Source organism: Zootermopsis nevadensis, unplaced genomic scaffold, assembly GCF_977971745.1.
Source record: "Zootermopsis nevadensis isolate Lab colony 2312 unplaced genomic scaffold, Znev_1.0 Znev_ptg000025l, whole genome shotgun sequence".
Taxonomy (NCBI): domain Eukaryota; kingdom Metazoa; phylum Arthropoda; class Insecta; order Blattodea; family Termopsidae; genus Zootermopsis; species Zootermopsis nevadensis.
The window spans coordinates 1,221,603-1,247,390 of NW_028259157.1; the positions used below are offsets into that span (position 1 = coordinate 1,221,603).

Below are 25,788 nucleotides of genomic sequence, written 5' to 3' on the forward strand. Positions count from 1 at the left end.
CAACAACCCAGAAGACGGAAATTTTCATACTCACCGCTGTGAAAACCTCAAGTCTTAGAAAGGAATGTATGTTACAATGAAACAAAATGTTTTCATTTTCCTCTTAACTACCATCAATTACAACAATGTACACATTGCAGTTGGCTACAATGGAACATCACTGTAAAGACGAAGTCAAGAAACATCTTGTCTCTCAACAATAGAAATCAACTTACCTGTGATCTTCAACTGTTTCAAAACAACAACTCCAGTTTCCATAGAAATGCGTAGTTTACAATCCGCAGCGATTACTGAAGTGGAAGTCAACATACTTTTATTAATCTGTTTCATCATAATGTTTAAGTTAACGAAAAAAATTTTGAGACAATCCGCAAAGAGTCCTGTAAGTAAAAAGGAACCTGAAGCCTTCGGCTACAGTAACACATTTAGTAGGATTCCTAGTCAAGATAAGCTGTCTAAAGTCAACACAATTCAATCGTATCTTTATTATTTATATTATTAATATTATTATTGCTGATAGTATTAGTGGCGGTACATATTAGAGCAAGGATAGAACTTTGACTTTCCTAAGCATTATACAAAGCAAAATCTTCTTCAGGTACTAAGACCAAGCTTTGAGTGGTATGTTATATGGATATGTATAGTGATACATTTATGATTAATTATGCTAACTGACGCTAGGATCCGTGCGTCGGTTTACAGGAGCTTTAGATACACTGCAGTAGATGTGTGCTTAAGTACAACTAAGTAGAATACCTCTCAATTCTAGGATTGAATAATTAAATGAAACAGTTATAAAGCTGAAGATTACCGTCTTGAGGGATGTTAGGCCGTATAATAAGGTAGAATTTTACGAAGGCATCGGTGGTGCCTAATGAGACCACTGAAATCGACCTGGTGATGGAGGCAGTAACCATATCTGGAACGCTGGTCCAATTCTACCAGTCTATAAGGAGAAACATCCCAAAAAGATAGTCATTATCATGTCTGACTCTGTGTGAAATTAAAATCTCGTCTAGTTAGAAAACTAAATTTCTGGCGTTAATAGGAACTTTGTAAGTTTGACCGATTAATACTTTTACATTTTCGTTAAGAACTCAAGTCAACCGTGCCTGAAAGTAATGGATTATTTACGCAAAATTTTAGTATTCACTACTGAAATGCTTTAGACAGATTACTTATACAAAGGCCTGTAATAACATTTTATGTATCTGACCCATCCAGAGTTTAGAATTTCCTTTAATTTTATAATCTCGTGTAACTAGACATTTTAACTTTAGTTTAAAATAAATAATGACCAAACACAAAATTTCCCTGCTTAGACTTAGTCAAAATTTCAGCCTTTTAACTGACGTGACTTTTCATGCTAATACCGAGATCCATTCCACATTATTCTATTGCAGTGTAGCTTAAACTCCTATAAAAACCGAGGCGTAGATCCCAGCGACAATTAGCGAATTTAAACAATTGCACCTTCACTTGCGATGACACCTCACAAACCAATATTTTGTACGCCGTAACGGGAAAATTTCAGGATAAGTGTTCATTTTTGTAACGGTAGAGACGCCGTGAGTACTGTAACATTGTCAGTGTTATGACGGGACATCCGATTTGCCAGGGTTTAGTGGATCGCATCTTCTCTCTTCCAGAATCGTTCGAAACGTGACAAGGAAAGCAAGACGGCCAAGGGAGGAGAGAGAGACGGGGGCGCCAAGGCCAGGTATGTAAAGTTCACTGTTACAAGAGCCACACTCAAAGTTATGCACACGTGGTGCATCAACTGCTTCGGTTATTGGCTCACGTATACTGAAGGTAGACGAGATGGTTTTGTTTTACGATAAGCTACAGCAGTGATTTGTGTCTGTGATCGCATGGAGAATGTGTCACTTCACTATCTCAGTAATTCACATTGAAATCAAATTTTAGAACCACGTCGAATGTTCAAAGAATATCGGTACTGTTGAGATAATCCGACAAATAGAAGACGCATCCAGACAGTACCTCATTCTTTATTGACTAAGACACCGTTAGCGTCAGCAAAATTCCCGTTTTAATTATAAGGCTCTGTTTACCATTTCCATCAATGCGTTTCGTACGCAGGAATGGTGTTACCCAGCAAGGGACGATGTCTTGCGCTTGCGCAGGACTCCGCCCTTAGTTAGCTTTTTTGGTTGGTCGATTGGCTATTGGCATATTCATCGCCCTGATGACGGAGGCACTATGACCTCTGAAACGTTGGTTATCATCGACCAGACTACACAGCGCAACAACCCAGAAGACAGAAATCTTCATATTCACCGCTGTGAAAACCTCAAATCTTACAATATCGTTACTGTTGAGATAATCCGACAAATAAAAGTACCTGATTCTTTATTGACTAAATGTTTTAAGTTTTCCTCACGTGTGTGTTGAGATGGAATAGTGTGATCCCATAAATGAAATCAAAGATGTTGTCACAACCAACTGTCTCCGGTGAGCAATTGTATAATTTATTTTCGACTCGTGCATACGTTAGAAATCAGACAATGCCCATAATGTTTAAAACCGTTCCTTTCGCACCCAGAGTGCCCGAATTTGTAGACAAAAGATTACGCCCAGTTAATATTAAATGGGAACATTCAGTAGAATGCCAGCGAGACATTTTTGGGCTGACCGTCAGTATCTGCTTTGATGACTGAGGAGAAACGCGTCATATTAATTTATGTATATTCAATGTGACTAAAATTATAAATCACAGGACAAAGTTTTGCATCTCTAACTCACGCTGTTGTGTGGGAAGGACCGCGTTAAATCTTGAATTACTTCATGACGCACCAACAACTTTCACCATCACTTTTTAAATTAAATTATTTAATACTAATGAAATACTTCATAGAGTTTTGAATATGGCTTAGGGCACGATTTAGAATGAAGTTTCGAACCAAAATCATATTAGGGCCGGGTCTCTATCAGAAGTTCTAATCGGAGAACACGACTCCCCTTGTTTGAAATCAAGCCGCGAAGTACCTTACCAAAGCTCAATCATGATAATTGGTTTGGTTTGATGTCTGATTCCAAACTTAATCCGAACCTCACGACTGACCCTTCCCAAATAACTACTGTGACATGCGTGTCCAGAAAGGGAGATCTCATGACACCTACTGGGAATTCCAAAAGAGAACTTACAATGTCATTAGCATGCATAATACCTATTTACAAATTATACATAGGTGAGATGGTCAGCTGTAGCAGCTTAAAAATAAAATTTACACTTCAAGATGTCTACTCTGTTGAGATTGTACATGCGCAATTACAACTGGTTTAATGACTTTCTTGTATTTGTATTTTGTATACGTAATTTTGCATTTGACCCCGTGAACAAGATCTTTGTAGTTGAATGTAACTGATCTGTCATCGTTTATGCCAAATTAAGATATAATCTTTCACGTTTACGATTTTAGAGTTTCTGGGAACATTTGTAATATGTTACAGACATCCATTTTATAAATGTTACAATTATATCCTCAACTTTATTACCGACAATATGTTTACTCATTTTAACAACACAAAATAAATGACATTTAAATTTCTATGCATTAAAAGAGTAATAAATTTAGCATGTTTTGAACATATGGCAATGTACTACAGGCTTACGTGTAATACAATTGAAAGGATCGAAGAAAGAATAAAAATGGTTTCTTGTCGAAACACACGTCTGTAAAATATATAGTGATGTACGTAAAGAGCACATATATGGGAGACGAGGGCAGAACGGGGAACTTAATCTTTGGAGGCACATTAATAAAGTTAAACATATGGAGGATTCTTGCGTGTATTATTTGTCTATTTGATATTTATAATGAGCCATTAGTTTAGTTCTAAGAGTTACAGTTTCTTAAATATTAATTTTTCTACAAGAATATACCTTATCCCTTTCAGCCCCGTGCCAAGGACAAGACGCAATACGGTTGACATATGTTTGAAGAGTTGTAAGAAGACACAAATTATCTAATGAATATGACGTAGGATGTAAAAATGATTTAGTATACAATGTAAAATGTCGAAATATTACAAATTTGATATCTAATTAGGCCTAACACACACGGCACACATGTGCACCTCTTCATCATCGTGACTATCTGAACTTTCACTTGAGTTATGGGCCCCTTTCAAGCAACACGAATACCGGATCCACCCTTCAATAGACTGCGGATAGACATCGCCACAATACAGGCACTTATCGTTTTATCCTCTTCTCTGGGTACCCCATTCAGCCCTATCCCATCCTGCCCCGAGTTTACTCTTTCAAATTAGGATTGCCCCAACAAAAATTACAGCATGAGTGATTATTTCATAAACTGTATCCACAAAATGGCGCTGACTGACATGACATGACCTTGTGCTCTATGCTAATGATATTTCACCCTGTCCCGATAGATCTCAACGAATTGCAGTCGATATAAAGCCGATACCCCGTTTTGCCCTGGTCTCCCCTAAATTTTTTTTCGTGTTGAATTTAAAGTACAGTGTTGCTATAATAATAAAAATAATAATTAAATGCAATGTAATTAAAATTGTTTTAATGCAGGACCAAGGTGAAGAACCTCGGTGAAGAGAAGAGAGTATCTTCAGAACAGACAAACGAGGAACGTCTTTCAACGGTAACTTCCCAACATGAAGGGCAGCAGAGGGAGGAAGTGGATGCAGCACACAACTTCAATAGCTGCGATGTAACAGAAAAGACTAATAAAACGTTACGGGGTGATCTAACAGCTATTCAGAAGAGGCTGGACGACGTCGAAAAATTCATGTTCGGACTTGGATCAAATAAATGTCCTATGAGACTAAATGAAGTCGGGAAAGTGGATGCTAAAACGGAGCAGGACCTTCTGGAAACCATCAGCAAACTGAAGGAAGCTGTAGAGAGGATCTCTTTCGAAAATGAGACACTGCTAGATAAAATGAGGGAGGTAACAGAGCAGCGTCGCAATGAAGACAAAAATAATGAGGCCATCAAGACACTTAATGAGGCTGTACGCACGTTCAAAACTGATAATTTTATAGATAAAATTTCCGAACTGCAGGAGCAGCACCAGAATGAAAAGAAAGGAAATCAGGAAACCATAAAAAAACTTAATGAAGCTGTAGAGAGGATCTCTTCAGAAAATAAGAAGTGCCTAGTTAAGATGGCAGAACTGGAGGAGAAGCACCACAATGAAAAGAAAGAAAATGAAGAGAACATCAACAGACTGTGTGAAGCTATCGAGATAATTGCTTTAGATAATGAGAAACTGAATGTTAAAATAAAGGACCTGACGAAGCAACGCCATAATGAAACAAACGAAGATCAGGAACATATCGACACAATGGGTGAGGCTGCAGATATGATTTCTTTCACAAATGAGAGAAGACATGTTAACATGGCGGAGAAGAACTGCAGAAAAGTTAAATACAATGATGATATCGTCAACAGGCTGAACAGACTGAATCAGGCTGTAGATAGGATTTCACATGATTACAAACAGCTGAAGGAGGAAATCGGTTTGTTTCGGCACCGCTTTCAGGATTGCGACATCACAGTTGCCAAACCTGACGAGGCGGTGGAACATCTCAATGCCAGAGGACACAGGAAACTCGAGAAGAAGCAGGTAAGTCAAATGAATACTTTCGTATCCCACTTACCGAACACGCTTTATTATTACATCTTGATGTTCGATAACCATAGAAGAAATCATGGCCGCCTCCCGTACTCTAGATCTCTCACTGTGTTTAATTAATAAACTTCAATGGATTAAAGACACAATTTTTGCATGCGTTCGAAACCCTGCTGAGAGCTCGTTACAATCACAGAGCCTATCTGTGAGCTCAAACGAAACAACTCTGGTTCTATGGAGATCGTTACTTGGGAGTCCTCTAGCGGATAGTCGCGTATATAAGGACTCAAAAATGGCGAGCGTTCAGTTTCTCTGTCGTCGATAACCTCACTTAATGGGCATTTAACAAACCAGTCGTTGACATGCTGAGCGTAAATAAATTTTTCGGAATAATTATTATTTTTCTACTGTACAATTCACATTGAAAGTTTTCTTCACTCCTCGGACATGCAATTTGTCAGAATCTAAAGCGGCTATCATAACTTTTCTCTTCCAGGATCGTGAGAGCTCTGACCAGCTGGATAGTCAAGACACCGAGAGCATCGAGGACGACAGCGACTGGGACGAGGACGCCGTCAATGACGATGAACCAATGCGGACAATGTACATGCCGCTTTCAAATGAACCGTCAGTTTATACCACTGAAGGGGTCAATCCACAAAGTCCCCAAGGTATGCGACAAAACCTGTTATCACTTTACGTTGCTTTCTTTTAAGAAACAAGTTTTCCTTGAACTGCTTTGGCTTCATTTGAATCATGGGAGACAGGCAGCAGGACGTTTGACCTTGGACAGAGTTACTCCTGAAGGGAAGTGCAAATGGTACGCATCTGAGCCACCTGAATTTGTAGTCCGTTTAAAAAGTAAAATGATCCCGTTACATGCCAATGTTGACACTTAGAAGGTTTGAGTCATGACTCCTATTCAGTCTGAACCTCGGCACTAGATACGGGAGAGCGGTTAGCGTCACGCTCCGGCCGTGCTTTACCCCCGGGAAAAGACCTGAGTACCCAGTGGTCAAGAGGCTCGGTGGGCCCCAGAGCCGGTCTGGACGCAGACGCTAGAAGGATAAATCCTCTGCTCTTATCTGAGCTACCAGGCTCACTTATAGTCTGTCCATTCATCTATTCATTTGTGATTTATTTAAATAAAACCTCAAATCCTGTATTATCTTCGCCACATTTTCAAATCATATTTTATTAGTGACCCTTATTCAATGATTTTGTTTCGTAGAGAAATTCACAGTATTTTCTTATTTTACTTCTAGACCATTTTCCTCCCCTGCATCTAATAGATAGCAACTGTATTGTACTCTACGATGTTTACGTTTTCAAACATTAAATTGATATAAGCTGCACTGACCAGGAGCTGATGTGACCCATTCAAATTCAGTCCCCCTGTGTTTCTTTTCTGACACTCTGAATGTCCCTGTCAGACTAGTTAGGCAACCGGAATTTCTAGAACTGATTGATTATCCTTAATTAACATTAACGAGATTAGAAAGGCTATTGCAGTATCAGCATTTGGAACCGGTCTACTTTCTATGAAAAAGATTTGAGGTTATCACAGAGGGGAATAAGAAGATGACAGACTTCTCGGTTTTTACGTCGTGTAGTCTCGTAAGAGCTGACCGAAGTTTCAGAGGCATTTTTCGACAATGCTTATCTCGTTCCGCCCATGTAAAAAAACCACAAATGCACAAGTGATCCCTTCCGAATGTTTCCACAGCTGTTCAGATGGCACCCACGATCTGTCTGTGCCGATCTTAACCCTTCTTCTCATATATTGGTCCGATCTACTCCTAACCAACGGATTTAAATTAGGCCGAAAGCATATTTTAATAACAAAATTCTGCCAGGCCTGACACATTAGTCGTCATGACAGCAGACGTCCCATTACAAACCAATAATAAAGATTACATATACAGAGTGGCGCACGAAATGATACCCGGCTGAAAGTTTAAATAAAGGCTTTAATATTCATATAATGGGACATATATATCTATGAACACAAAGATCAATTCATGGAGATTTATCCTTTATGGATTACATCCTCAATATGACCACCGTTCTGTCGTGCAACTTCCGAAACACGAACGGCTACGTTCGTGATTACTCGATGGCACATATCCTCCGTAATTTCACCATACATTTGAACAATCAAAGCCCTGAGTTGCATGATTGAGGCTGGTTTTTTTTGGAAACAGTTTTCCCTTAAGTCGCAGGGGTTTATGTCCGGTCTATTGGGTGGCCAGTTCTGTCCACATCCGTGGGAAATCACACGTGTACCGAAAGTATCGTGCAGGAAATCCTAGACAACGTTTGCTGTGTGTGGTGTAGCCCAATCTTGCATAAACCACTGTGTATTTAACGGCAAACCGGGCTTCTTTGCATGGCTACTCTGACAGCTTCAATGTTCTGTGGGCTACGCACACTTGCGGCACGTCCACGTTTCTTTTCCAACACTTTACCACCCTGTTGAAACTGCTGATGAAGTCTGAATAGTTTTTGAAGAAGGGGCCCACCGCGTACCAAAATGGGCATGAAACCGTCTCTGCGTTTCCACAACACTTTTTGTTTCCACAAAAAACAAAACTGAACCGTAAGTCTTCCCTTGTCTGCCATCTTCTGCATACTGGCGGGAAACCGCGACATAATCACCTCGCGTTAGCTAGGTCATGCATATACCACCTAATGGTATCTCCATGAACTACTGCACTTACCCACATGACCGAAAACTTCATCCGTAACGTGGTTGCTGATTTATCGTTAAAACAAATAGGCCATCATTTCGTGCCCCACTCTGTATATATGCACACACGGCAAAATTTAAAGAACAAAAAAGTACACAAAAGTCATACATACCAAAATTTAATATTTCGGAAAGAATAACGCCATTTGAGGTGGCATTCGTCAGTAACTATAGTGGACACAGTTCATACAGGTGAATTACGTGTTTTACTGTGAGTAAAATGGATGTAAGTTGTTTAGATTATGCCTGTATTTATGATATTTTGTTTCAGTGCTCATCGTCCCACTGTTAGGCGACTTCAAACCCTTGAAACTTTTAGGAAGTGGCGGTAAGTAAAATTCTGTGTTAACATGCGTATTAACTGCGCATTTCTCTGCTTATAAAACATGAAGCGTTGGTATTTGATCTCTGGATCCATGGCTAAATAGATACAGTAGCAGCAGGATCGGAGACAGAACAAATGGAGAACACAGATGAGCACAGATGAGTATAAAATGGCGTGTTAGGTGTTGTCGTGTGTAGGTCTGAGGTACAAAGTTTCCAACAGAAAGCGGTATTCAGTTTAGAGGCATTCGTTCAATCGCCATGGATATATTTTCTTTGTTTCCTTTATTAAAGTGGTGTTTTACTGAAAGCCCCGTAAGTACTATATTCTATATATTAGAAATCTTTATTACTTTACCAAAAATAATTTAGTTTCAACACTTTGTAATACATATGAATGTTGAATTTCGTAATTAGATTAAGATGTTATTTGGTTTCAATCAGTGCATTCCGGGCAATAAGAACCACCTGCGGCTGCTATTGCTCCAATGCTGGAACATTTCATTATCAAATGTTGGTTTACATAGCAGCTGCCAACTCCTGCATATTTTATTGCAATTTTCTGAAATGGCAGTCTTTAGTTTTGAAGACTCCTCGAAACTGAAAACGGAACTATTCATAAGGCTGCTTGGGGGGACAATTTAAAAGCGGATGCCAAGACTTTTAGTTTAAGCTAGAGTGTCTGTTCACAGAGCAGCAACGTGGATTGGGATATGTTATGTTACACTTCAGAAAAGACTGAGAAAGAGTGTAGTGTCTTTTCTTAAAATTAGTAGGAAATCTGCTCAAAGTTTTCATTCAAACTTACTATTTATTGGATTTCATTTATTCTTTATGGTTGTATGTGGTTCCTATATCCCCATGCTGATGGACAGTGTTGGTCAAATCATATTTATATTTAGTACGATGTTCAGATGTTTGTTAATATATCAGTGATTAAAATGTGTCTTGTAGTTTTTATTCACAATTATTTACTTGTTCTTGAGTAGTATTCAAACAGTGAAGGCCTGCAAAAACTGATTTTTACAACCAAGTAGCTATTCAATCAAACATTTCAGAGTTGGTGTGACTGGGACAAAGACCTTCCAATGGATTCAACACATACATATTATAAAAATAAGAGTTATTATTATGACAAGATCACAGAATTTATTGGCATTTGGTCTTGTAGGGCAATTCACAGCAGCTGTTGGAAATTGCATGCTGTAATCGTTCGGAAGAACTGTGACACTGGTGACTAGTGCTTCTTGAATAATAAGTCTGTATGGAATTCGTATTGATTACTTACCTTTCAGTCGTGAAAGTATGATATTGCACAAAACAGTTGTACAGAATTCTGATCCTTATAAAGTGAAAGTCTACAAATATCAGAGCCCTTTGTTGAGCAGACGTGAAACGTAATTGGTTGTTATCACAGGCTATGGTCACATCCACTTGGTGCAAAAGAAGAATGGCAAAGATAGAGGCAAACTGTATGCCATGAAGACGATGAATACATCGCAAATATTTTCTGCAAACAACGGCCCAGAACGGCACAACACTGAATGTTACATCCATCAAAAAGTAGCTGACCATCCGTTTTTGGTGGGAATGTATTACCGCTTTCAGACAGAATTGAAGGTGTGCTTAATGCTGGGTAAGTATATAAAAACTTCCTAATTCCACAAAATTTGAGAAGTGAATTTAACATCTGAACAGAGGTGGATGGTCAATGGAGTGGGAGAGGGCTGTTTCTGGTATACGATACGCTCATTGTTTTAAATATTACACGTAATAGAAAGGAATGTACTTGTGTAGGTCCTTTAAATCAAGTACAGGACTAATTAGAACTATTAATCATTGGCTTAGTAATATTCCCTTTGGGCATAACTCTCTTTATTTTGAAGTATCAGGCAGTACGGTTACATCTTGGAATGTATACAAGTATGTATTTGCCTCACCATCTTAAAACAACTGTACGAAAGGAGACAAATCTTTTAAGAATAATTACAGGTCTATGTCACAGCTAACCTCCTCCACTAAAGTATTAAAAGTTTCCTAAAATTGGTGTAGCCCTTATATGCATACTGACAACTTCATAGTCCCTGAATAGTTTGGCTTTAGGAAAGCTTAACTAACATAAAATAATGTTATCTATATTACATTCTTTTGGCTTTCAAGGAACTGCTGTTAACAGGTTTAGATCAAATCTTACAAACAGAAAAAAGTGGAACTCAAACCATCTAACGTATTTTCAATCTTCTTCTCCAACTCGGATATTGTGATACGTGAAATTCTGCAAGGGGTCAATATTAGGACCTTAATTTTCATAACTAATATAACTGACCTTGCTTCAATAATAAGGAATCTTATCAGAACCCATAATATTCGCTGATGACACTAGACACTAATGTACTGAGTCTAGATAAAACAAAATTATTAATAAAGTCTGTAACAAGTGATTCACCAGAATGTGCCTTAAGTATTGGATGCAATGGAAGATATGTAGAAGAATCAGAAAATACAAATTCTCATAGTCCATGAGTTGATAACCATCCAAACCAGTAGAGTCATATCAATCAAATATTCCTGAAGTTAAGCTGGGCGTGTTATCCAGTTAGACAAATGCTTCATATTGTCAATATTTACACACAGTAATTAATCTATTTCACCTACTTTCAACCTATAATGAAGAATAATTTTTGGTAGTACTTCATCTGATTTTTACTTTACAAAAGACCATCATAAAAGTTATTGTTACTGCAAAACTAAGAAATCCATGTAGAAGCCTACTTCAGTAACTGGAATGTTTTTCCCATTAATAAACTTCATTATAAATAACATACAACTTTTCAAACAAATTCAACTATACACAGTGTGAACACAAGGAATAAGAATAATTTTCGTAGACCAATTGCCAACCTTTCGTTTATTCAGAAGGCGATTATGCTGACATCAAAATCTACAACAATCTACCAATCAGTTTCAAAACTATTTTACATTAAAAGGATAAATTTGAAAGCAGCATTAAATACACACACTTTTGATTCTGTTGGTGAAACCCCAGAGTTCAAAAAGGACTCATAATGCTTTTAGATTTTACTGTACGTATATGTTGAATAATCATGATTAATAGGGGCTTATCTCCTGTGTAGTAGTCGATTTAGTGTAACATTTTATTATTTTCGTTAATACCTTATGGTTTATGAAATTTAATTAATATACTTGTGACTGGCCAGGCATTCTGTGTGTGAGACGGTCACCTTGGTCAGGAGGCCTGCAACAGTGCAAAGCTCAGAAAGCAAGCTAATGAATGTTTTCACTTGTACTCTTCTGTATGTTTTATGCTCTGACTTTTTCCACATCCTACAGTTAAACTAAATTTTGAATCCTTGAAACGTGTGTGAGTGGAGTATTAACTCTACCCTCATACACAAGTACCCACCTGCCCAGGTACACAGTTCTTTAAAAAACATGGTTCAGGATCATGGGCTGACAATCTGTGCTTAATTAGTTTTCTAGCTTTCTAGTGTTTTATCTTGTTTTGATATTTATAATATATCATACATTATACAAAATTTAATATATTTGCTGTGTCACTGGTAGCCCACCCACAGTATAAAATATCAGTTGGAATATTTATCAAGGGAAAATGTTTTCAGGGCAGCAATCAATATAATGTTGTAGCTTCGAGGTTGAGTAAATTCTCTGCTCATACTGTATATGTGCATGTGTGTGCGCACGCAAGCATGTCTGTATCTATGTACACACACACATGTACGGTGGATGCTCCCACTGACTGAGCATTCTGCATATATTAGTTTGAATCATTCTGACCAACATGTGTTATGTGCTGTGGTGTAAACACATTGTTTTACTGCTCACTTTTTGTGTTATGAGTCATTGTTTACAGATGACTGATATTTGTATATAGTGCGTCTACAGGTTTGCACAACAGTAAAATAAGTTTCAATGTCAATTGACTGTCTTTAGACCAGGTAATACAAGAAGTTACCACGACAGAAAAAGGGTGGGGTATTATTTACTTTCCTGTCAAAAATCAAGTATACTACTGTCTTGCAAGAAGATGTTCAGTGCAACTTTGTGAACAGATTCTAGTTCATCACTGACTGGGGGAACAATTTGTCGCTTCTTTGTGAACTTTCTTTCAGTTTTCAGTCTTTAGCAGAGCGTCACTTTGTAGTAACACTGTTGTTGACCTGAATATACAACACATTGATATTCAGTGACCTTTAGTAGCAGGAAGTAGTGTCCTTACAGTAACAAGGTTGTGTTATTATTTTTCCAGATTATTATCCGGGTGGCGATATGTACCATGTACTACTTGAACAGGGCGTGTTTAGAGAGAGTGCAGCTAGACTTTACCTAGCTGAGATAGTCCTAGGTGTAGAACACCTGCATCAGGTAGGCACAAATAATTTATGACAAATAAACGTTCTCTTGTTCATTTGAAGTTCTGTCTGTTACCCATCCAGTCACTTTTATCAACAACCCTCATGTGTGTTTCTATTTACACTACCTGGGGCTTTAAAGCAAAATTCACACTAAAAATTCTCATCAGCTACAACTGTACCTCCCTCTCTTGTCTTTCTAGCACACTGCTATGATACTGGTATGATCATTACATATAATACTGATTGTTGTACACCTCAAAGTATCATGAATTTAGGTACATACACTTCTCAGCTTCCACAGATGATCATACTGCTGTTTTTCTCTGTAAGTGGCGTGGGAGTCAGGGATGGTTTTGTTATCAGCATAATGTTTAAATATGAATAAATAGGTTTTGAATAATTCTGTTAGACAAGAAAGCTGTCTAGTACTGTTTGTCGTGCACCAGTAGCTCCTCTTGTGCCCCCTACAGAAAATAGGTGCACTGAAAGCCTTCAGCTCTTTGCTTGTGATACTCTGCAGTAGCAGGCTGGTAGTTCCTTGTAGGATGTAATAATAACGACAGTAAAGATTTGATTTCTCAAATAATAATGTGACCAGAAAATGATATGGAGTCTAGAGTATTCAATCAAATAAGAATTACTCTTATAAAAGACTCTCGGTCAACCAGCCGCGTCACGTGGCTTAATGGTGAATGAACCATTTCTTCTGCCAAAGTTTTGAGAGCCATCTCTGCTCTGGAAATGTTGACAGAAGAAATGGTTCATTCACCATTCAGCCACCTGACGCGGCTTGTTGCCTGAGTCTTTCATCAACTTCATTCTCCACGAAAGCTTCACTTTATACATAAGAATTATTTTTGATATCAGGTGTTGCATTATGAACGAACCCAGTCTCTGTCTAATACTACTCCTGCTGTCCATGTATTATTACCTGCAACCTATTCTGATCATTTCTCTTTTGAATAAGAAAAAACCTGTTCCACACAGTTGGCTTCTCATCCACAAGCTTCTCTCCTGGATCTTAGTCTAGACAGAATCATCATACCATATATTCTTCACTCAAACAGAAACATTTCAAGGGACCTGCTATTTAATTATTTATAATATATTTTGTTACATAATGAGAAAAGTAATGCAGTTACACAACAGACATCTGACCATAACTGTAGACCACACACCAATGATAAACATATGGTGAAATGAACCATTAAATCAGAACAATCACATTTCTGTATGCCAGTAAATGATATGGACCCTTCTAGATTTTGCTGGTTTCTCGACACCCAAACCTGAACAATAACAAAAGTCTATAATTTAGAGAATCATTAAATAAAGCACATTAGTGTAAATAACGCATAATAAGTTTCTAAAAACAGAAAGAAATCTGCGCTCATGTTCCTGGTCTTGCAATAAGCCACCACCAATACTTGGTATTGTATGCATATAGTCAGTGTATCAGAAGTGAAGTGGACAGTGTGGCTAGTCGGCACATTTCTAGTCAGCGTGCCTTGTGAATGGGCACCTTTGGTAATCTAGTAGTCACCATTAGTTGCACAACTAATCTTATGCTAATAGGTTCTGGTTCACTTTTAATTAGTTCTTTTGTTCTCTTAATACTTGTTTTCTTCAGAGGTTCTAAATGCTAATGTATATTTCTTCTGGTATATATTTTGTATTAAGTGTAGAACAATGACAATGTAGGTATTACATTTACTATTATCATTTAAACAAAATCTTGGATGATAAATACAGAATTTTTATTCAATATATGTTTTTGGAAATAAATGGTTGGGAGGGAGAGTAGCCAGAAGGTTCTCTTAGGGTGTCTAATACCCTTGCGTCAGCCCTATACAAATAAGCAACAACATAGAGCCTCACTCATATTCTACATCACAAACTGTGAAGTTAAAATTAATTAGGCCCAGTGGTATTCAGTGTAATCAATAACAACATGTATCACAGCTCAGTCAGTGACATAGCAGAAAAGTAAAATACTGGAACTACATCTCAACCACAATAACAATGCAACATGTTCCAAATTTTATCCCAACTTTGTAAACATTTTGTTGATTTGTTTCTTTCAGCTTGGAATCATCCATCGAGACTTGAAACCAGACAATATACTGATAGACTCTGAAGGTCATATAGCCATAACTGATTTTGGATTAACCAAGTCATTCCTGTCCTACACAAAGGTAAGTTTAATATCCTTCTTATCATTTGTCGAGTTTATATTCAGAGAAAACATAGGTTAGAAATGTAAGAGCTACGTGGGCCGCTGTTTCAGTACTCTTTATGTGAGGGAAATCCAGGTTTAGAAACCATAAAGACTGGAGAGGTTTCAGAAGCCTGAAATTGGACTACATATTTAGGCTGTTCAATTAGTACCAATATTTAATGGATAGTAAATTTAATCATGTCAGAAGTTCTCCGAATTTCTAGGGGTCAGTTCAGGAGTGTGGAACTATAATACATAAAACTTTTTTGGAGTTTCATACAGGGCAGTGGAGTCAGTACACAAAACCTCGGACTACTCAATTTTTAAATCTCCCAGGCTGGCGGTGGCTCACATGGTAGCGAAAGTGTTAAAATAGTGTTTTCTTAAGATTTTATATCGACGTCGGAGTCGGTACATTTTTACCGACTCCAACTCCCTCTAAAATTGCTTCTGAAACCAAGACTCTGACTTCACAGCCCTGGTTTCATACAGTAGCTGCTATTATCAAATTTATAAACCATTAAAATCTACTAGCCTTCGGTATTAACCACGATCAAAGTTTTATTTCTGTTGCAAGGAAGTTAGTTCCTAGTTGCTTTGTGTTTCAAATTCCTGTCACAGTCATTTAAAATGTTCTTTCCATCAACAGAAAAATCGTGCTTACTCGTGGTGTGGCACTCCATCGTATATGGCCCCAGAGATGATTGACTCTGAAACAGGCTATGGCATTGTAAGTATCGAAGACCTCAACAAGGTGAAAATAATGATTCCATTCTTTCATGTAACTGAACCAATACTATGATGAATGTAAAGTAATAAGCCATCACGTTATAATAATATGGGGATAATGATAATATTAACAATAAAAATCTTATTATCTCCTGTTGACATAAACTGATCCCAGGTGCATTTACACATTGTAGTTGTTCTGATGTAGGTTGTCCATTAATTGAGATTAGCCGATTCTAATGGACCCTACAGAGTAGGAGCCATTTCCCTTCATTACACCTGAAAATGAGGACAGATCCAGCCCTTGAAACACTGTGTAATTTTATAACATCAAACGATGGACAAATTTCAAAAATTCAGACTATATTACACCATCATCACAACAATTCAGAATAGATAGAGAGAATAATTAAATATCTTTGGCAATATGTCACTTTAGTTTTGGGGCAAGGTTGGCCATATAACCTTTTTTATCTGTTCCGAATGGAGATCAGTGTATGTCATAACATTGTTATAACATGTAAATACAGAAATTTCCCTGCAATTTAGGTTTAAAAATATAGTGCATTTAGAGGTAATGAAGATTAACAAGCAGTGTGGAAATTACATGTACACTGTTATCCTGACATTTAAATGGATTCTGACTAAATTTATTTCCACATAGTTGGCCCCTGTCTCATTAAACATCACTTGGCTGATTTTCTGACCTAACGGTGCTGACTTCTGTTGTCAAATCTGTAAAATTACAGGTATGGCAGGATGTGGCTGTACCTCCTGTATCAGCCATATTCCCCCCTTCAAGTACATTACATGAAATAAATAAAATAAGAAAGAGTACTTAACATACACGGGAATGTTCCATTTTAACCTGGAAGCAATAAATGAACAACACAGTTCATACCACAATTTTTCTATTTCTGGAAACCCTTGTGAAAATGTCTGATAGTATGAAGAAATGAAAATGAGTTACTGCAGCTGTTCTTAATTTGAAATGTTGCAGGAAGTGGACTGGTGGGGCGTTGGACTTATCTGTTATGAGATGCTGTCAGGGTGCTCGGCCTTTGAACCTGGTGATGAAAAAGGCTTTAAAAAACTTTTTGAGTAAGTCATTAAACTTTTTCAAGAACAACTGACATAAGTGTTCAATCTGAACCTCACATTGAAGAAAGTTCTATACAAATTAGTTTTTGACAATATTAATGGCAGTAAAATAGGTACACACATTTGGAACCTGCAGATAATTGGAATTAATCAAAGAAACAAAATACAAGAACAATAATTAAGAAAGAAAAGGGTTCCAAAGGCTGGAAAACATAATATCCATGTCATGTTTAACATGGACCAATTCCCCTATCTCTTGCATGATGTTCCTTGATCTCCTTGCAAATCAGACACTGACCAGGCATTTTATAACTCACTAATTCCAAGGTCATATTCAACATGCATGTTTTTATAAAACATGCATACAAACAAGACTTTACACTTTGAAGGACACTAATGCCAAATGCATTTCGACTTCAACACATCATCAGTGGCAAAACCAATTAATTCATATAATACAAATCAAAAAGTTTATAGTTTTTAACAACATAAAAGATATGTACTTTACAAAACCATACTTACGTAACACCTCACTGGACATTGATTGCACAAGAGTTGGTGTATTGAATTGAACACTTGGCTTTTATGTCCACTGGTCTTATTGCTGTAACGCCCATGCATCGTTGAAGTTCACAGAGACAGATGATGCAACCGTGGCTCACCGCAGATGAACACTGGCAATCTTTTTGATTTGTATTATATGAATTAATTTGTTTTGCCACCGATGATGACCTCTTGAGGTCGAAACGCGTTTGGCATTAGTGTCCTTCAAAGTGTAAACAGTTTTGTTTGTATGCATGATTTATATTCCAGTACACTACATGGTATGCAAGGTTTTAAGATGTATGTTTTAATGGTAAATACAAGAATGGACCTTTCCTTTGCAGACAAATTACATCGGTGTCACCGGTAATACCGGATTGGCTTTCTGCCGAGGCAGGACATTTTATCTCAAGTTTATTGGAGAAGAACCCATCAGAACGGCTAGGAACAGGAAAAAATGGTTCTCAGAATATCAAGCAACATCCATTTTTCAGTGTGAGTTCCATTCCCACATGATATATATGTGTATATATATATATATATATATATATATATATATATATATATATATATATATATGGCTATAAAAACATGGTCCAGTTCTGAATTGTTCCTTGTCTATGTAATGCACTAAGAAAACCAAGCGCAGTGCAAGTTGCAAGTTTGAGATTTCTGAAACTGTTCCCAGAAGATATAATTCCTTTTAGACATCAGTATGTTAAAAGTGTGATTTACATCCACAGCAAAACAACTTGCATGTAACAAATGTCATACGTTTAACATTATCAGTACACAGGTAGCAAGATCACAGTAAATGTTTTGGGAAGAGTGCAGAATGTACTGTCAGATCAGTATTTCAGTACATGCCATAAAATTTCCAAAAACTTACTTTAAACTTTGAAGACATTATTAGATGTCCTCAAATGTACCTCACAGTACCATTAAATAACTTCAAGGACAGACAAAAATTTAAAGCCAAGCAGAAGACTGCTTTTCAAAATCCTTGTACCCTATGTACAATTTAAGGAATTTTAAATCGAAGTGTTCTCAATTTCCTCTGCATTCAAGGTCTGGCATACCACTAATGCCTGTTCTTCATCCTGCAGGGTATAAACTGGAATAATGTGTCAAGGAAACTGCTGACGATGCCACGTCTGCCATCTTGTGTAAATGAGTCTCAGTCTGTTGACAAAGATCTGAGAATGGAATGTATAGTCCACTTATATGCCAGTGGCAACAACACTGAGGTCAGTACAAGTAGTACTCTGGTGTTTTAGTATATAGTAATGCATAGGAACAGGGGTTATTTCTGTTGCTTGTGTTACCTGTAGAACAGGTTTTAGAAGCTGAGGTCTGTGTTGAAGGTATTATAACAATTAAGAATGTTGTGGCTGTCCTTAGCAAATATTTTGGTACTGTAATATTCATATTATCACATTCATGGAGTTTTATGAGTACTAATACCAACTACTGCCAAACTAGTGGACATTAGGGTGAACTGCATATAAAATAACATTTAGATAAAAGTTTTCAACCCTAGAAATATGTGTTATGATAGCTGACTTCAACCTTGGCATTTCCTTAAAGTAACCTCATTTCAAATAATTGAGTTGCTTATTTATTATGACAGTCCTAAGAATTATCCGCAGTAACCAAAGAATGTTACTGAATGTGTCCATAAATCATAACCCACTTAGAAAAAATTAACTGATCCCACATGAGTCTAAGAATGAAGATTTCAAAAATGTTCTTGGTGTTGCGTTACTGAAATACAGCTGACATGTCAGACAGAAACAGCAGAAATTAAATTTCTGAAATTAATTTAATCGCATAGCCTCTAAAACCAAACAGTGCACAATGAATTTGAAAATTTTAACAAAGACTAACAAAACATTTATAAGAATAACTTGCACATCATCTGTGAATTTACTAAAGCAGAATAACTCAAAGAATTTATAAATGTGCAAGTCAACTGGTCACAGATTTGTAGTATATCCTAAACGATGAAGAAAATTTTGCTTCAACAACTTTTTGCTACTCTTGTTGATAATGATCATAATGAAGAAAAAGATGAGGATAAATATAATTTATGCATAATAAATGTTCGCTGCAGTCTAATTTTTTGGTATGTAGTCGTGTGCAACATCGATTATATACTCTTACTTGAATAGATCAGATTCTGTTTATGATGTGAGGTTTTCACAGCGGTGAGTATGAAGATTTCTGTCTTCTGGGTTGTTGCGCTGTGTAGTGTGGTCGATGTTTACCAACGTTTCGGAGGTCATACTGCCTCCGTCATCGGGGCGATTAGTATGAAGATTTCTGTCTTCTGGGTTGTTGCACTGTGTAGTCTGGTCGATGTTTACCAACGTTTCAGAGGTCATACTGCCTCCGTCATCGGGGGGGATCGATCGCCCTGATGACGGAGGCAGTATGACCTCTGAAACGTTGGTAAACATCGACCAGACTACACAGCGCAACAACCCAGAAGACAGAAATCTTCATACTCACCGCTGTGAAAACCTCAAATCTTACAGATCAGATTCTGTTTCATGCAAGAGTGAGTGTTGTAGAATTTGAGGTTTTCATGGCTATGAGTCATGAGAAGACAGCCATCCTAAGGGAAGGTGTTCTTTCTTTATTTCTCATTTTCTTTCTTTTTTGCTTAATCCCATGTCTCATTCCATACCCTTTTTTGAACAGGGCTACCATTAAAATGCTATTACAAAGGCTGTACACAATCAAATAAGCAACTAGCTCTTGTTTGTTCATGCACCGCATATATAGCAGCAGCACTGTATTTCTATACCAAGCGCTTGAAGAAGATTGGCGTGAGACTATATAGGACTGCATAACATATAATTCAGTGTAACCAAACATTCACCCTGTGTATGGAATAGATAGGAGAAAGATTCACTTTATATACCTGCTTTATGTTGGCAGATCCCATGACTTTAATTCAATTATCAGGAATGTCAAATTTATAAATGGGGTTCAGGGGGCAGAGAGATCATTTAGCCATTGGCTGCAGACAAGAGGTGGCATGAATACAGAGTGAGGCCTCATGATTATTTTTTCCTGTTAGGATATGCACATTTGCAATGATTAATTCATTTTGTCATATTCTAAACACATAAATATGTACATAGATAATTCTGTTAAGGAAACCAACTGAAAAATGCAATTGAAGATTTGCATAAAATATTGAACTTCGTGGAGCAGAGTCTTTTTGAGAAGCTAACAGTATGCTAAGCTAGTTAAAAAAAACTGGCCTTTTGTAACTTTTCTTAACAAGAGTTGTTAGCATCCCACCCAATCCCCATCTACCCTACATGCAGTCGTGACAAGGGCTCTGCAGTAAAGCAGCTAAATAAACTGGTTAATTGAATAAAAATTTTCTTGGATATTATCCATCGTCTAGTAAATATAAAACGTAAAACGAAGTTTCAGAGATGGGACTCTATCTCCGTCTTCAGGTTCCTACACAGTTGGGCCCACTAGATAGAGCTAATCCCTATCTCCGGATTAGATTTGATATAAATAAACTGGTGTTTGTAATGTGGATTACATTGAGCTAACTCAGGATTGGGTTTACTGGTGGACTTTTACATATGGTATATTTAACATTCAGACTCAATACAATGGAGACATGTTTAATTTGTATGGGCCTAGTCAAAGATCTACAATGAAGATACATTTTTATGATCAAGTTTCAACAAAACATAATTTTGTGTCTTATAAACACCATATTAAATAAGTTCCTCTACAACTGAATTTGCTTACATTGTGACTTTGAAATTGGTTTTGCAGATCTGCACATATATCGCACCAGGATTGATACCTATCCAGACCCATGGCACAGAAACCTCTTATTAGCGCCCAAGATCAGTAAGTGATATTTTGGCTGCATTAATTTTTCAGAATTTTTGTCTTTCAAATACAGGCATAGCTCAGAGATAATGCGGGTTCGGTTCCAGACCACCGCAATAAAGCGATTCACACGAATTTTTTGGTTTCCCAGTGCATATAAAAGTTATGTTTACACTATACTGTAGTCCATTAAGTGTGCAATAGCATCATGTCTAAACAAACATTGCGAGAATTACTGAAATGTGACACAGAGACACGAAGCGAGCACATGCTGTTGTAAAAATGGCGCCGATAGACTTGCTCGACGCAGGGTTGCCACAAACCTTCAGTTTATTAAAATAAAAAAAACTCAATATCTCCGAAGCGCAATAAAACAAGGTATGCCTGTATATGCAAATTATAAAATTAACAGCCATTTCCTTTTGTTTTTGTCTCATGCAATAAAATATATTATATTATTGAGTCTTTAAACATATATGAGAAGATATAATAATTATTTAATAAAATGCTGTGTATTTTGGAAATTTTTGCCATTTACAGGCTGTACCATAATATTATTATGAAATATTGTTACAACATTACGTGTGTCATCACTGGAGTGTCACAATAATATACAACAGAATTATGTGACTTTATAAATGCTAGATCGACAGACGTATTTGGCCACCTTCAGCTTATTTCCAAAAGCATTATTATGTAATGGAGAGGCGGTATACACTTTATAAAATGTCATAGGTGGTACGGACATGTACAGGCTTTGGGGTTAGCTGACGGTTTGTCACTGTGGGGGCCCAGATTCATACCCAGGGCAGCCAATGTGGTACTGTAGTGAATAGTGGACAATATGGCACTGGAAAGGGTTATTCTCAAGAGTTTTTTGGTTTTTCCCTTCAATATCACTGCAATGATGCCCCACAGCCACTGATGAATCATCTCAAGGCTTGACACTGGGCCCATTAGCTGCTGCATTTCTATAGAGAGAGTCTCCCTGTTCACAACAAACAAGCAGTAGCTTACAATAATAGAAAGACCATGTCATTAAAATATACAGGTCAAACAGAGAACAGAACTATGTGTTATATCCAATCTTTCATATCAAAAAACAACGTAAAAGACCAGAAACAGTTGTGTCCCATTAACTTATGACATTTCCTGATTTTTGTCTACCTTAATGATGTATTCTAAAGCCGAGTTAAAAATATTTATTTATAGTTTATTTAAAGATGCTTTACCATTAACTCAGGCTATATAGCATAGAATGAGCAGATGACAGTGAATAATGAATTTGAAAGGATGTGGAAGGAAGTAGCATGGCCTAATTTAAGGTACTATCATGGAATTTGTGTGGAGGGACTGAGGAAAATCACGAAAACCCTCAATCAGAATATCTGTCTCCGAGCTGAGATGTGAATGTGGGCCCTTCCAAACACACATGATAAATGCTAACCTCTCAAATATGACATTCGGTGCCGAGTTGAGAGTTTAAAAGAAATGGTGTTAAAGCATTTCCTAGTTTCAGACCATACTGAATCGAAAATGAATGAGATAAATGTTTACTTATATGCAAATTAATATATATTTGTTTATACCAAATTCAATGAAAATACTGTTTGCTACTTATGAGTCATAGGTTTTTGGAGGATTTTGACTGCCGGGGTAGTTATTCTTTATTTGAAATAAAATTAACAATAGTTTAAATCTCAGGATGTAATGTAGCACCTTCTGCTTAGATACTGTACTCTGTAGCAATTTGATCAATATCTGCTCACTTTTACCTTTCAGTGTTCGTGTTTCTCAATAAAGTACTCCATATGCAGAAAACATTATTTGGGATTATCTGCACTGACTTTTATATATTTGATCAGCAAATTAACAGCTTTTCTGACTACAGGAACTGTCGAGAAATATCTCTGTTACAGACTGGTGAGTGAACAATGATCACACATCCATGCATAAAACTGGTTTTCAACCAACAATCAAAGTGTCTGTGTGGTCAAGATCTAAGCCATAGGCTTGCAGCCTATGTGATAGGCTACACAGAATGCAAATTTATGTTTATATAGATAATAGAAGAGGCTCGTCAGAGAGAAATGATGAAAAAGAAGGAAGTTGTCTCATATGCTGTGCGATGTATAAAAACGTAACAAGATAAAATGTGTTTAAATGACAGTGTTATGTGCAATGTTATACTTATTGGTGTTGCAAGTTCCTGTTATTGATGAGGCTAAATAATGGAAATGCAGACATAGTTTATGCCTCTGTGAACTGTAGTGGGTAGGCAGGCAACTGAGAACATACCCAAGCTTCCTTCTTTTATCATCAGTAAACAGAATTGGGTGAGCTGTAATTATTCTTGTGAGAGGGTGACAATGTCTCTGTGGAACTGCAGCCACTTACAGAGATGTTTTCCATCCTACAGATTATACATGAGTAATTATGGAGCAATGGTAGAATGACGACAGTGAAAAACCATAGGATAGTGAGAAAAACTCTACCATTACCACTTTATCCATCACAAATTCCAAATGTCTGGTAGAAGATTACTGGCGCTTCAGAGGTCCTTGCTGTCTCCATCATGAGAACAATGGAGGCAGCAAGGACCTCTGAAACTTTGGTAAAACTAATGCCAGACCTGGCTGAATAAGTCCATGGTTCCCCATTCATGACGAACATATTCTAAAAGCTTAATGGTCAGTAGCTAATAAGGTACATTATTTTCAGAATGATCTTTGGACTGAGTGAGGGTGCTGCATCGGAGGCTACAAATATCTTGGCTGTGACCAACTCCATGATGGGAATTACGCTCACTGACCCAGAGGCAACAGATTTTAACATGAAAATTTCTGTCTTCTGGATTGTTGTGCCGTGTAGTCTGGTAGATGTTTACCAACGTTTCAGAGGTCAGTATGACGTCTGAAACTTGGTAAGCATCTGCCGTACTACATGGTGCAACAACCCAGAAGACAGAAATCTTCATACTCGTCGCTGTCAAAACCTCAAATCATAAATAGATTTTAACATCCTAACATAGAGTCATCAGCGGCAGGCAACGCTCTTGACTTGAAGTGGAAAGCAGTTTGTGTACGACTCCTGTGAACCCTGAAAAATATTGGTTTTGTAATTATAAGATACAGTGACTTGATTAAATATTTTGTTGCACTGTATTGTGTTTTCATTACATCATTCAGACATTCTCCCTAGATTCTTAGGGATAAAGCAAGGAGGGAACTAGCTGCAATGCCACCAACCCTCTTAACCACCAACAACAAAGTAGAGTAGGCTGGCTATGCACTTCAAACATGATTGTGATGTTTTCTAATGTTTTTCCTGTAAAACATGAATTTTCCAAAGATGAAACAAATGCGTGTTATAAACAACAAAATTCTGTGTTATGTGTTGGAACTTTAATCTGTAATAGTGTCATGTTGTAATTTCATATAGACTAATAAATAGTTTTAAAGTATCATTTCCAGTAACAACACATTTAATATATATTAATTAGGTAATAATGGCAGTTATATTACAGCCATATAAACTGACAGAATTATAATCCAAATCATCTATTATGCTCTGATTTTTTACATTTTAACCTTTAGACATACTTTTTATTAAATTTGTCATGCAGTTAGATTTGCAAGTTCTATTATTATCATGCGCAACGTAATCATGGTCAGAAGTTAGAGCAACAACTTCAACAAGTAATGGGCCCATCCATATGTCTGACGCTGTGTCAGCTGCCGTCCAAAAACTGGAGAACCCCTAGGTATTCCCCAAGAGATGAAGCGAATCCAGGGGTCTGTACAATGAGGGTCCCTCTTCTACCAGAGGCTTCCACCTTACATCTTTCCCCCAGCACAGTTGTTTCTCTCTTGGCTGTGCCCCATTCAGCATGTGTTACGCTGATATACGTGTTCCAGTATGGGGAATGAAAAATCTGATCTGGAGCCAAACATGATTTAGAGAAATCATATCCGAGTTCATACACGATATTCTAATTTATTTAAATGTTACTGGTTGAGAAACACAAATGTATTAAAATATTCATCTATTTTTCTTTCAAATTTCATGCATATAGCCTACATAAAAGTAGGAGGCTCATGACAAAATCAAGAGCAGATTAAAATCAGAGAATGCTTGCTATGATTCAGTTCAAAATATTTTGTCCTCCCATCTCATTTCAAAAAATCTAAAGGTTAAAATGTACAAATAAATAATTTTGCCAGTTAT

General features: G+C 37.1%; 1 protein-coding gene across 3 annotated transcripts; it reads left to right on the forward strand.

Moving 5' to 3' along the window:
- The first annotated feature begins 280 nt into the window (after positions 1-280).
- LOC110840693 (uncharacterized) lies at positions 281-24,725 on the forward strand. Of its 3 annotated transcripts, XR_015537114.1 has the most exons (15): positions 281-382; positions 1,650-1,720; positions 4,568-5,627; positions 6,130-6,304; positions 8,654-8,710; positions 10,124-10,342; positions 12,995-13,110; positions 15,185-15,295; positions 15,968-16,048; positions 17,048-17,148; positions 18,036-18,186; positions 18,798-18,938; positions 21,502-21,579; positions 23,344-23,484; positions 24,283-24,725. XR_015537114.1 is itself a non-coding variant. In XM_087356095.1 (14 exons), exons 1-13 carry the CDS (start codon positions 335-337, stop codon positions 21,565-21,567), a joined length of 2,397 nt encoding a protein of 798 aa, XP_087212221.1. In that variant the 5' UTR covers positions 281-334; the 3' UTR covers positions 21,568-21,579; positions 24,283-24,725. The 3 variants fall into 3 exon arrangements, 1 of the variants encoding a protein (XP_087212221.1); XM_087356095.1 differs by lacking the exon at positions 23,344-23,484; XR_015537115.1 differs by lacking the exons at positions 281-382; positions 1,650-1,720 and adding an exon at positions 3,916-3,968.
- The last annotated feature ends 1,063 nt before the right edge of the window (positions 24,726-25,788 follow it).

Excerpts from the sequence above, each read along its gene's own strand:
- LOC110840693 (XM_087356095.1), top strand. The coding sequence starts at position 335 with ATGTTTAAGTTAACGAAAAAAATTTTGAGACAATCCGCAAAGAGTCCT. Across the intron at positions 13,111-15,184 it reads GTGTAGAACACCTGCATCAG|CTTGGAATCATCCATCGAGA; the intron begins GTAGGCACAAAT and ends TGTTTCTTTCAG. Across the intron at positions 18,939-21,501 it reads CCAGTGGCAACAACACTGAG|ATCTGCACATATATCGCACC; the intron begins GTCAGTACAAGT and ends TTGGTTTTGCAG.